The sequence below is a fragment of the Mauremys reevesii genome, linkage group 25 (assembly GCF_016161935.1).
Source record: "Mauremys reevesii isolate NIE-2019 linkage group 25, ASM1616193v1, whole genome shotgun sequence".
Lineage (NCBI taxonomy): Eukaryota > Metazoa > Chordata > Testudines > Geoemydidae > Mauremys > Mauremys reevesii.
The window spans coordinates 8,092,029-8,105,034 of NC_052647.1; the positions used below are offsets into that span (position 1 = coordinate 8,092,029).

Consider the following 13,006-nt stretch of genomic DNA (forward strand, 5'->3'; position numbering starts at 1 on the left):
CACTTCCCTGGGCTTTGGGAGACGAGTCAGAGCTGCGGGATACCAGTGTGGGGCTGAGGTGGGCCAGCTACTGCTCTCAGTTACCCGGGTGCAGGGCAGGAGTAACTCTACTGAATTCAATGGGGTTATGCCTGATTTTTCTATGGAATATTCCAGCTGCTGGGGGTGGTTCCAACAGGGTTCCCACACCCAGGAAAGACCAAGCCTGTTCCCTTCCCCCACCTCGAGGAGCAGCAATCAGCTGTTTGTAATGAACCAGCAGCTTCCTCTCCCATGCAAAGGCTGCAGTGTCTGGAGCTGGGCGGGAGCAGGGAGGTGTTTCAGACACACAAGGCTCCGCTTTCCCTCCACGTTCTTCATTGCTGTGTAGGTGGGTTGGACTGAGCTCCCCTCTGAGGTGGAGTGATGTGCTGGGGGAACAGACTCCAGGAGCAGACTGTGTTTGCCTCAGCACCCTACTGTGCCTAGGAACTCAGCAGAGGGAGCTGCTGTGCCAAAGTGCCCCCTTTTGGCAGGTGTTGGGTTACAAATCACTTTAGCAGGGAGTGCAGGGGAATGGCAGGTTGTCACCCTGATTGTGTGAGGAAAGGGCAGCAGAAGGGTGCTTCACCTGCCCTGATTGACCCTCACTCGCTAAGCAGGGGAGTAGGGATGCCAAATCCCCAGAGAGTGAGAGAAAGAGGGTGTGGACAGGTGTCTGTATCCAGGGGCGTGGGCTCTGCCTAAAGAGTCCTAGAGGTGATTTGACCATCTCCCTCCCCACTGTGTAAAGACAGAGCTGATCAGACACACTGGAGAGTGTTTGGTTTGTTCAGTGGTCACTGGCGCTGAAATCACTGTGAACCAGGTCTAGCCGCTGAGACTCAGGGCACGTCTACACTTAACACGCTGCATCCGTACAGCTGCACCGAGGCAACTGCGCTGCTGTGGCACTTTAATGGAGATGATCTAAGCTGACAGGAGAGAGCTTCTCCCATCAGTGTAGTTAATCCACCTCCCCGAGAGGTGGTAGCTGAGTCGATGGGAGCTCTCCTGCCCACACAGCGGTGTCTACACAGAGGGTCAGGTGGATATAATTACATCGCACAGGGCACAGGCCGGCTTGTTGCTTCAGCAGTGATGTCATCCTGGTCCCCTCCCAGCTTTGCAGAAGGGGCGGTCTCAGAATTGGTTCCCCCCTCCACTTTCCTGCGAATCTCAGGGCTCCCAATGGAACAGCAGAGGAAAACTGGGACAACTGTGTCCCCCAGGGAAGCATGGAGGGCCCGACCCATCTTCCAGATCTGAACCCGTCTGCAGGACGGACGGCTAAGCCAGTGGCAACAGCCATCTACCTAGCTGCATGTATGTCTCCATGGACTGCCCCCATCGTCCTGTCACCTGCCCTCCTGCAGCCCCACAAAGCTTTCCTTGAGCTCTCCCTACTCAGCACTCTGTCCAGCCCTCCCGGGCACGTACAGTATGGAATGTCACAGGGGTATCTACACAGGGGGGTCAGGTTCATATAACTATGTCACACAGGGGGCAGGTGTGTATGGATTTTTCACCCCCCTGAGTGACAGTTACACGGATATAGGTCTGTAGCTCAGACCAGACCTCAGTTGTCTACGTGGTGGTGGCAGCAGCAGCCGAGGCATTTCTCGACGGCATCTCCCCACCTCCCATCCCTCCAGCAGGAGTTTAATTCACATGAATGCTCTGAACTCTGGGCCTTTGCCGACCAAGGGCAGCAACTGTGAGTGGGGTGCAGGGGAGGGAAAAGGCAAAGGGAGGTTAAAGGAGAATTTCTTGGACTTTCACACAGCAAGGGGAGAAACTGAGGCAAAGGACACTGCCCAATATATTCTGGGGTAGGATTTTGTTCATGGCTAAGGCTATGATTATGTCAGACAGGAGGCCTTTCCCCTCCAATTAGCTCTTCCCCCCAATAATCCCCACCCCAGAACTGACAAGGTGGGCAGGGAGCTCCCAGATGCCTGCGCTGGGCCCTACCTGGCAAGGCTCCACTGCCGGGGCCTGTCTTCTCCCACGGGCTCAGCCGCGGTGCTGATCTTCTTGACACCTTGGAAAGGGGCCACGTAGGGTGCAGCGGCGGCAGGGAGAAGGCTGTCTCCATCACCAAGCATCCCCGACTCCCCCACGGTGGTTGACGGAGGACCCTCTGCAGTTGCCCAGCCATGCCAGGAAGAGGGGGGACTCCGGGGAGCTCTCAGCTGCCGTGGGGGGTGAGGGTACCCCACAGCATCCCATCCCCCATGGGAAGTGGGGGACCATATAGCTTCCACTTCTCACAGGTGGCATGGAGCCCCTCGAAGCTCCCACTCACTGCCATGGTGGTGGGGGACCCCGGAGCGCCAGCAGCAGTGGCTCTGAGCTGAACCCGCCTCCCTGTTTTGTCAGTATCTTTTTCGTGAAAGTCAGGACTGGTCACAGGCAGTCGTGAATTTTTGTTTATTTCCCGCGACTTGTCGGAGATTATTACTAAAAATATCTTAGCCTTACTCATGGTCACAAGCTTTCAAATAGTGGCTGGGAGGTTTCTCAGATTAATGCCAGATTCCTTTCTCCTTTTTATTAAAAGTTCTCTTTGTTATACAGAGACTCAGTGCTTCTGAGAGGGGACGTATTGCTTCTCAGAGGCACCTGGGCTGGTCTGAAGTTTTCCCAGATTACTGGGTGAGAGCTCCAGCTGGTTCTGTTTTGTATTGGAACCCCCTAGGTATTGAACCCGGACTGGGTTGCTGCCGCCTCCACCTGGGAGAAAGGTTAGTCCTGGCAAGAAAAGCAGAAAAATGACAGTAGGTTCCAAAGCCACTAAGAGTGTAATGTGCAAACCAGTGTGTTGAATCTGGGAGGTGATGCACAGAGCCCCTGGATCCTGACCCACAGAGATAATGGAGCCAAGGGCAATTCTTCACGGTGCTGAGTGCTCATCGGGGATAATCCGTCTGCACTGACAATCCTAGGGAACAATATGATATATTCAAATCATGACACTGCAAGAGCCAATACCGGCCTAGTCCACAGTGAGTGACCCCTGGAGCTCCCAGAAGAGCCAAGGGAAGGGAACGCGGAGGTGCCAGGACAGAACATTCTGTTCTGGTGCCTCAGACATCTAGGATACCCCTCGATAGTGACCGACTCTCACTGACACTAGTAATCACTTTCCCAGCTGGTACCCTACTCTGTCTAGGAACTCAGCACAGGGAACTGCTTTGCACCTTTCCAGCGGTAATGAGACCCAGCTAGAGATGACTGTTTCCCCAGGCGGGTACTGGAACAGAGCAGAGGACCTCTTACCGTCTTGGTGCTGGTGGTGGGGACAGCAGACATGGACAGATCATATGTCTGAGATTTCGTGCTGGATGTTCGGAATCCCTTGATCCATCTCCTGTACTCCTCTCTCACCTGGAGAGTGAGGGACACAGTCACTGCACTATGTAACTAACACTGAGAAGATCAGACATGGCCACCGTGAGGCCGGTGAAGGTGCTGGGTGGGCACTGACGGGCTGTGGGCATTACCTGGCAATTGAGGAGACAGTGCACCAGGAAGATGAAGGCTCCCTGCAGGCTGTTGATGATGGTGAATAAATACGCCATGGCCGTAGCTGCTGGGCCGACTTGGAGGAGACCAAGGCTCCATGTGCAGACCAGAATGAAGAGCTGGGTGATGGCTTTAAAGGTCAGTAACCTGGATAAAGGCAGATGGAGAGATCCCGTTACAATAACCCTATGGAGAGCAATTGGGTCAGGAGGATCTGAACAGGGTGGGGTGGAGCTACTGTCCCCTGCTTTCCTATGTGGGACAGGGTTACTCTCAATGCAAACAAACTGGGAATTCATTCCCATGGATCCTAGATATGCTGTTCCCCTCCTGCAATCCCTCACTCCCTTCTGTGCCAAGGACCTTCCAAACCAAGGCATCTGACCCTCCAGGATTGTTTTGTTGCCTTCTCACCTGTGGTCTTTGACAGTGGACACATCTGCATTGAGGGAGAAGAGTGTGTTTCTCAGGATCCACAGGGTCAGGGCAAAGAACGTTATATTTATCTATGGGAAGAGTGGGAAATATTTCCTGTAAAACATCCCATCTGGGACTGGTGACTCCAGCTGAGGCAGAGAACAATTCCCCACCCCCCAACTTCCCCAGGGGAATATGTAGGGACATTTGTTTCCCCCCCTACAAAAAACACTGCAGAGTGGAGCCCTCTCCCTTCCTCGTTCCTTGGGTCATTAACTCGACTAGACCAAACGCTTCTGTCTTCACTTGGCAAAACTCCTGCTGACGTCCCTGGGACCAAGTAACGGCTGTAGGCCTGGGGATACAGCACAGGGACTAATCCCGGGACTGACCACAGCAGATGAGCCAGGTGGGACCTAATTGGGTCTTTCCTTGTGTTTTATGGGCCACATTCCCCTCCCTGTTTCACTGAAATCAATGGGGTCGCAGAGGTGAGAGGAGAATGGGGCCCTGTGGTTCTGTGAGGTACCTACCAGGATTATGGCACAGACTGGACCCAGGAAGCTCCAACGAAAGCCTCTCTCCAGGGTGAGCCAGCAGCTACAGGGAGGGAGGAAGAAGAAGGTGACTTTAATGGGATTACTGCCCGTTTTCAGTCCTGGGGGCAGAGAGGGGGTGTCACAGGGCAGCTGGGTCTCAAAAGCGAGATGGATCTCAGCCTGCCTGTGACATGGCCGACTCTCTTGCGGGCACCAGGCAAACAGCCCTTCCCATGTCCCTCAGCATCTCCTGCTTTCAGCCATCACTTCCTCTTCCACCTCCTCACATGACCCTTTCTGGTGGGTGGGCGCAGTATTGATGGAGGGCCAGACATGCAGCGGAGGGACATTGGCCAAGCTGCACTGAAGGAAGTGGAGGTGCCCTGATTTACACCAGCTGAGGATCTCGCCTGGGGTGCCTAGAACACGCCACGCCCTGTTTTAGTGGCGTCGCTCACTTTAGAGAGGGGATCCGCAGGGATTTGCACACAGGAAGAAGGTGCATTTGTTTCCTACCCACCAGCCCCACAAACCCAGCCTGGGAGTCAAGCTGGGATCTTTCTGGCTTGTTCTTCCGCATCATCAGTGGGGTGAGGAGTGTAGATGTCTGACAGGGGGAAACTCCATTGCAGCGCTCGGGGCGGCTTAGTGTCCCTGGGGATGGGAAGGGTCCCAGGGGGACATTCAGCTCCCAGGCAGGGCGAGCCGGGAAATCTAGGTTCAAGTCAGACCTGGGGTGAGCAAGACAAGCACATGGAAGCCACATCCCAGCTCCCCTTTGGGATGGGCGCTGCACGTACTGTGTGGAAGTTCCATAGCCATCAGGATTCACCGCTGCAGAAATAGCCACCACCAGGGCTGGGAATCCGTAGCCGAACGGGTACATGAATCTCTTCTTGAACCGGCTGGCGCTGGTGTCATTCACGACCTGCAGGTTCCAGACAGTGAGGAAGAGGTGCAGCCCCTCCAGGAACATCCAGGTGAAGCAGGCCAGGAAGAGGTAGTGCAGGAGGCCAGCAATGACAGCACACGCCACCTGGGGGAGACAGAGAGCCCAGGGACACTGCGGTAGGGAAGGGAAATGCTGAGTATGGGGGAGACCTGCCGGGGGGTCACACCGGGATTCCTGCTAGCACAGCTCTCCAGGTATAGCACTCCGTGACTCAGAGACGGCAGGTTCCTTGGTCTATGGAGGGTCCTGCGGGTGCACATTGCTGATGCAGGAAGGGAGCAGAGATTAGTGGTTAGCACAGGAGAGCAGGGTTCAGGGGATCCAGGTTCTGTTCCCAGCCTTGCCACAGAGTCCCTGGGTGACCTTGGGCAAGTCACGTAGGAGAGGAATCGAGGCACAGGGAGACTGTGACATAGGGATAGAACTGGCTGAACTCCAGGGGTTGGGGACACTCAGAGCACTGTGCCCAGTGTGAAGGGGCCTAACGGGGCGGAAACACCCCCCCACCCCCCGGGAATCCCCCCATGTTCTGCACAGCCCAGAATCCAGGGAGCACAAAGGGGTTCAAAGTCACACACCCCAGCCCTGCTACGAGTGGAGGCACAGAGCAGGGGAAAAATCAGGCCGTACCTGACTGCCGGTTTGGGTCACCACAGTGAGGAAGAGCAGGTCGGCCAGGAAGAGGCAGAGGCAGAGCTGCAGGTGGAGGGAGGTGCTGACGTTGCGGATGGAGCGGCACAGGAGGAAGGTGAGGATGGCCAGGAAGAGGCACAGCAGGGAGAGGGTCAGTCCCACGTAGGTGATGATGGTCAGTGGGTAGCTCTCCTGTAACACAGCAAAGGGAGAATCACCAGTGACCCCAGCCCAGCCCCCTCGGCTCCCACTCAGCCTTTTCCCCAGCAAAGCCTCCAGTCGCTCCAGGGAGAGCTTTGCCCACGGCTGGGTGTGGAGCTCAGGGTCCAGCCCTGTGACCCGAGTCTCACGGTGAGATACCGTCACTGCGGTGGGAGCCATTAGGACGGCGAAGCTGGAGAGATGGTCACAGCTGCAGGTGGTGTGAGTGCTGTTCATGTGCACGGCGGTGCAGCCGTCCGGAGACCAGCTGCCGCTCTTGGCCACCACTTTCCAGTAGACGCAGAGAGTCACTTCCTCCTCTTTTTTGGCCTGGAAACACAACAGAATCATCCTCATCCTCACGGGACCACAGAACATCATTTCTGGTATCCCATGTCTACAGCAAACTCGAGGCCACCTACAGCTCCACGGCTCTCCCCAGGTAGCCCCCAGTGCCCACTGGGGCCATCCTGGTGACAGCAGAGAGAGAACACAGATCCTGCTGCTGCAGAAGTCCAGGCCCTGCTATCGGAGCAAAAGGGAAATAAATCCTTCCTAGAAGTTAGCACTATAAGGAATGTGGCACATGGCTGAGCAGTTCTGACTGCATCCAGCAGAGGGCAATGCTGTGTGCACACATACCCATATGCACCCTAACCACTTCCCATTACCGTAACAAAGTGGTTCATTACCATATCCCCATATTGACTGGATACATATCACCTCAGGAAGGGATGCTGAGATAAAGTTTCTTGACACCTTAAATGACTGCTTCTTGGAGCAGCTGGTCCTGGAACCCACAAGACGAGAGGCAATTCTTAATTTAGTCCTAAGTGGAACACAGGATCAGGTCGAAGAGGTGAATATAACTGGACCACTTGGTAATAGTGACCATAATATAATAAAATTTAGCATCCCTGTATTGGGGAAAAATCCACAGCGGCCGAACACCATAGCATTTAATTTCAGAAAGGGGGAACTACACAAAAATGAAGAGGTTAGTGAAACAGAAATTAAAAGGTACAGTACCAAAAGTAAAAACCCTGCAAGTTTTGTGGAAACGTTTTAAAGACACCATAATAGACGCTCAACTGAAATGTATGCCCCAATTTAAAAAACATAGTAAGAGAACCAAAAAAGAGCCACCGTGGTTAAACAACAAAGTAAAATAAGCAGTAAGAGGCAAAAAGGCATCCTTTAAATAGTGGAAGATAAATCCTAATGAGGAAAATAGAAAAGAGCATAAACTCTGTCAAATGAAGAGTAAAAATATAATTAGAAAGACCAAAAAAGAATTTGAAGAACACCAGGCCCAAGACTCCAAAAGTAAGAGCAAAAAATGTTTTAAATACATCAGAAGCAGAAATCCTGTTAAATAGCCAGTGGAGCTACGGGACGATCGAGATGCTAAAGGAGCACTCAGAGATGATAAGGCCATTGCGGAGAAACTAAATGAATTCTTTGAATCAGTTTTCACTGTTGAGGATGTGAGGGAGATTCCCAAACCTGAGCCATTCTTTTTGGGTGAAAGATCTGCGGAGCTGTGCCAAATTGAGGTGTCATTAGAGGAGGTTTTGGAACAAATCGATAAACTAAACAGTAATAAGTCTCCAGGACCTGATGGTCTTCACCCAAGAGTTCTGAAGGAACTCAAATGTGAAATTGCAGGACTATTAACTGTCATCTGTAACCTATCAATTAAATCAGTTTCTGTACCAAATGACTGGAGGATAGCTAATGTGATGCCAATTTTTAAAAATGGCTCCAGAGGTGACCCTGGCAACTACGGGCCAGTAAGCTTCACTTCAGTGCTGGGAAAATTGGTTGAAACTATCACAAAGAACAAAATTGTCAGACCCGTAGATAACATAATTTGTTGGGAAATAGTCAACATGGTTTTTGTAAAGGGAAATCATGCTTCACCAATCTACTAGAATTCTTTGAGGGGGTCAACAAGCATACGGACAAAGGAGATCCAGTGGATATAGTGTATGTAGATTTTCAGAAAGCCTTTGATAAGGTCCCTCAGCAAAAGCTCTTAAGCAAAATAAGCAGTCATGGGAGAAGAGGGAAGGTCTTCTCATGGATTGGTAACTGTTTAAATGATAGACAACAAAGGGTAGGTATAAACGGTCAGTTTTCAGAATGGAGAGAGATAAATAGTGGTGTCCCCGAGGGATCTGTACTGGGCCCAGTCCTATTTAACATATTCATAAATGATCTGGAAAAAGGGGTAAACAGTGAGGGGGCAAAATTTGCAGATGATACAAAACTACTCAAGATAGTTAAGTCCTAGGCAGACTGCGAAGAACTACAAAACTGGGTGACTGGGCAACAAAATGGCAGATGAAATTTAATATTGATAAATGCAAAGTAATGCACATTGGAAAACATAATCCTAACTATACATATAAAATGATTGGGTCTAAATTAGCTGTTACTACTCAAGAAAGAGATCTTGGAGTCAATGTGGATAGTTCTCTGAAATCATCCACTCAACGTGCAGTGGCAGTCAAAAAAGCGAACGGAATGTTGGGAATCATCAAGAAAGGGATTGATAATAAAGACAGAAAAAATCATATTGCCTCTGTATAAATCCATGGTACACCCACATCCTGAACATTGAATGCAGATATGGTCACCCCATCTCGAAAAAGATATATTGTAATTGGAAAAGGTTCAGAAAAGGGCAACAAAAATGATTAAGGGTATAGAATGGCTTCCGTATGAGGAGAGATTAATAAGACTGGGACTTTTCAGCTTGGAAAAGAGGCAACTAAGGAGGGATATGATAGAGGTCTATAAAATCATGAGTGGTATAGTAAAAGTAAACAAGGAAATGTTATTTACTCCTTCTCATAATACAAGAACAAGGAGCCACCAAATGAAATGAATAGGTAGAAGGTTTAAAACAAACACAAGCAAGTATTTTTTCATGCAACACACTGTTAACCTCTGGAACTCCTTGCCAGAGGGTGTTGCAAAGGTCAAGACTATATCAGGGTTCAAAAGGAAGGTAGATAGGCCCATCAATGGCTATTAGCCAGGATGGGCAGGAATGGTGTCCCTAGCCTCTTTTTGCCAGAAGCTGGGATTGGGAGACAGGGCATGGATCACTTGATAATAACCTGTCTGTTCATTCCCTTTGGTGCAGCTGCCATTGGCCACTGTCAGAGGACAGGATACTGGGCTTGATTGACCTTTGGTCTGACCCAGTATGGCCGTTCTTATGTTTGATGCTGATTCCCTGAACCCCACTATCTACAGAAAGCGGCTTCCAGATATTCCGGCTCATGGGTGAGCTAGGCGGAGCTGTTACCCTAGAGCACTTTGCATGCCTATGTGTCATGGCACGACCCCCGGTAACCTCCTCCAGTAACACAGCCCCAAGGCGTCAGGAATAAGGAGGCCTCCTCTTCTCAGGACCATCAGGAGCCAGAAAGGCAGCACGGTCCAAATGCCTGGCAGGAGATTGTGCCTTCTATATGCAACTCTGATAGTCCAGATACAGAGCAAAGAGAGGGGATCTCCCTCCACGCACCTGTTTATGGCGCAGGGTGAAGTTTGCGGGTCTGGATATGTTAATGGGTCTCCCGTCTCCAAGGGCCCCAGTCACGACCCTGGAGTTGAGGTGACTCTTCTCCAGCTTCCCACCAACCCGTTGATTTCCCTCGCTGAGACGTCTCACACTCATGATGGAGTCCAGGGTGGAGTAGGAAATAAAAGCAGCAGCCCCCACACCAGCTGGGAGAGGAGATGATCCCTCGTTAGGGAGATTGGGACACTATTGCAAAGAATGACCCTGCAAGGTGCTCAGGGGTCACAGCGAATCTGTGGCAGATCTGGGAATGGAACCCAGGATCCTGGCCACGACTCTTAAGGTTTAGCCACTGAACCGTGCTACCTCCTCCCTCGGAGCCCCCAGCAATGCGTCCTGCTGGAAACGTCCAGCTGCAGGATGCAGAGATGAAGATTCAGGTTTTCTCAGCGAGACCAGGAGAGGAGCTGGCCGGGGATGAGCTTCCCCTGGTGCTGGAGGATTCGGGGTCCTGAATATGGCAGCTGAGGGTCCACATTACGCTGGTCCCCCACATCTCTGTTTGGGGGTCTAGCTAGACTAGGGCGTCTCTGCCCTTTCCATTCTCTGGGCCCACTTCATACCAGAGACCCTCTCATGAGCCGTCTCTCCTCTGTGCCCCCAACTCCTCACTGCTGGGGGCTCAAGCTGTGGGACAGGCAGGAACGAAGGTGTCAGCTCCATGGCCACAGCCTGAGAACCACTGGCTCAGCCAGCAAGGAGCACTCCAGGGCTAGAGACAGAGGCCAGGGCACGGCCTGGGGATCCATGGGGAGGGAGGGAGGAAGGGGGGAACCCAGACTGGGATTCGGTGCCCTGGAACCGCTCTGTGCCATGGTTTGGTCCCTGGGTGTCTCCATCCCCAGGATGGTACCTTGTGTGGCTGCCTCGGTGATTGTATCACAGCTCACGTCCATCGTCTCCTCGTGAGCGCGCAGTGTGAAGACCTTGCTGTGCTGGCTGCAGTTCCCTGTGACGAGCTGCGTCTGGATAGCTGTGGGGGGTGGGGGTGAGGAATGACAGAGCCCCTCGCTGTGAAACCACTTCCCTGGGAATCTGTCCATTCTGGGCCAGATCCACCCCCTCCCACTCCACTTGGAGCCGGGGGGCTTCAGGGCTCTTCCGCACCGCGGGAGGGGGAAGTTTGGAGCCCCCCCCTCCAAGTTGCAATGACCACCCCCCATATCTCCTCCCCCCATTCTGGCTCTGGCTCCCTGGGGATGCTGCATCCCCAGCAGGGGGAGTAGTGGGGGTGGGGGAAGGCGCCTGGCTCAGCGTGGCAGCCCCTAGTGGTGAAATGCCAAATATTACATGTAAACCCTTCTCGGGCACTGCTGTTGCTCCTGGGGACACTGGCAGGGCTGGGTTATATTTCCCGGTACAGGGGCCGTGCTGTTCTGTGTCTGTACTGAACACAGGCTCACATCACAATGGTATTTAGGCTCTAACTTCCAGTGGATTTGGGGCACAGTGTGTAACCCCGTATCTCACGGCAGCCAGCAGGTGGCGCTGAGAGCCACACGTCCCCCCTCACCTAGAGACTCTGTCGTCACGTTCTGTGTTGTCCTCTCTGGAGACCGGAGAGCAGTGGCCAGCGTGGACAGTTCCACTGTCTGCAGGACGAACGTTACAGCCGACACAACCTCGTCCTTGCCTCCACCCTCCAAGAGGGAGGTGCTGTTCAGGACCGAGTTGAAAGGGAGAGTCGCGTTCTGGGGACAGGAAAGGAAAAGCCCTGGGAGCAAGGAGTCTGGGGGTTCAGGTGCCACGTCCGCTGTGTGTTCCCAGGGGGCATCGGCATCCCAGCCTCTCCCAGTTGAGGGGGCAGAAGTACTCTCAGAGGGGGAGCTCGTTACAAAGGGGGTCCACTGAGGGCCCCACTGGCACCTGAAGTCAAATGGGGCTAGAACACTTTGTCTTTCCTTGTTTGCTCCTGCTCCCCCATCCCTCCATTACAGATGCCAGGGAACAACATTGTCACAAGCCCACAGCTTCCTAAGCTGTCTCTACGCTGCATCCGGCAGCTGCTCAGAAATGTCTGGCAGGGCAGGGATAGAGCCCAGATCCTGCTGCCTGAAAAACCCAGGTCACTGACAGATGAACTGAAGGAGAATCCCCATTAACTGTTAGCAGTATAGCACAGGGGTAGGCAACCTATGGCATGCGTGCTGAAGGCGGCACACAAGCTGATTTTCAGTGGCACTCACACTGCTCTGCTCCAGGCCACTGGTCCAGGCGGCTCTGCATTTTAATTTAATTTTAAATAAGCTTCTTAAACATTTTAAAAACCTTATTTACTTTACATACAGCAATAGTTTAGTTATATATTATAGATTTATAGAATGAGACCTTCTAAAAAACATTAAAATGTGTTACTGGCACGTGAAACTTAAAATTAAAGTAAATAAATGAAGACTTGGCACAGCACTTCTGAAAGGTTGCCGACTCCTTGTATGGCACCTCTGATGAACAAAAACAGTTCTGAACACTAGAGGGGGCATGTGGGTGGACAAACACCAACATGCACTCACACCACTAGAGCACATGTGCACACGGACACAAACACCACTTGAGGGTGCACCCCCCCTCCCCACAGCAGAGGAGGGCACAGATCTTTTCTGAGGAGTATCTACATGTCTCCTTCCCCCCCCCACCCCAGTGAGATTCCTAACCTGGCACAGCAGCACACAGGGCTCTGGGGCACACACAGGGGCACTAGCCTGCAGGGCACATTCAAGGGGCGGAGCCTCTCACCTCCAGTGATAACGTCGCATTCCCGTCTCCAAACATGGACATCAAACTGTCGAAGGTCAAATTAAAGAAAGAGGAAAAATTGCTGCTTTCACCGCTCCGCTTTCCCTGCAGAGAGACCCGGGCAGAGGGTGAGTTCTGCAGGCGCTGAAGGGCGACCAACATTGGTGTTTGCCTTATGCAGGGCCTGATCCTGACACCCCTCATTGAGTGAATAAAGCTTTTATACCAGACGTGTCCAAGACATGTACGATGGCGCTGTTGCCACAGCGAGAGGTTCATGTGGAGAAAGGGAACAGTTTCTAGTAACAGCTGGAATACATCAAGGCTTGGGACAAAGCCCCTTTTTATTCACACGCGTGCTGGATGCATTGACAGAAAGCAGCCAGA

The 13,006-nt window shown here is 52.4% G+C and overlaps 2 protein-coding genes across 14 annotated transcripts in view; one reads left to right on the forward strand and one right to left on the reverse strand.

Annotated features, from left to right (window-relative positions):
* LOC120391375 (adhesion G protein-coupled receptor E3-like) overlaps positions 1 to 13,006 on the reverse strand; it is a 326,462-nt gene that overhangs the window by 270,631 nt on the left and 42,825 nt on the right. For 8 of the 13 annotated variants that reach the window (XM_039515001.1, XM_039515005.1, XM_039515004.1 and 5 more), the window contains 12 exons: positions 12,620 to 12,724; positions 11,400 to 11,577; positions 10,740 to 10,859; positions 9,830 to 10,032; positions 6,448 to 6,618; positions 6,085 to 6,279; positions 5,303 to 5,538; positions 4,497 to 4,563; positions 3,961 to 4,052; positions 3,525 to 3,693; positions 3,301 to 3,408; positions 2,446 to 2,962 (listed from right to left, as the gene is read on the reverse strand). In XM_039515001.1, the coding sequence (XP_039370935.1) occupies positions 2,915 to 2,962; positions 3,301 to 3,408; positions 3,525 to 3,693; positions 3,961 to 4,052; positions 4,497 to 4,563; positions 5,303 to 5,538; positions 6,085 to 6,279; positions 6,448 to 6,618; positions 9,830 to 10,032; positions 10,740 to 10,859; positions 11,400 to 11,577; positions 12,620 to 12,724 (1,692 nt within the window). In that variant the 3' untranslated portion in view covers positions 2,446 to 2,914. Of the gene's footprint in view, positions 1 to 2,445; positions 2,963 to 3,300; positions 3,409 to 3,524; positions 3,694 to 3,960; positions 4,053 to 4,496; positions 4,564 to 5,302; positions 5,539 to 6,084; positions 6,280 to 6,447; positions 6,619 to 9,829; positions 10,033 to 10,739; positions 10,860 to 11,399; positions 11,578 to 12,619; positions 12,725 to 13,006 lie in introns of those variants that run through there. The other 5 variants (XM_039515007.1, XM_039515010.1, XM_039515009.1 and 2 more) reach the window with 3 other exon arrangements.
* The window catches only part of LOC120391415 (A.superbus venom factor 1-like), a 176,260-nt gene that overhangs the window by 120,244 nt on the left and 43,010 nt on the right, over positions 1 to 13,006 (forward strand). The gene's annotated exons all lie outside the window — the stretch shown is intronic.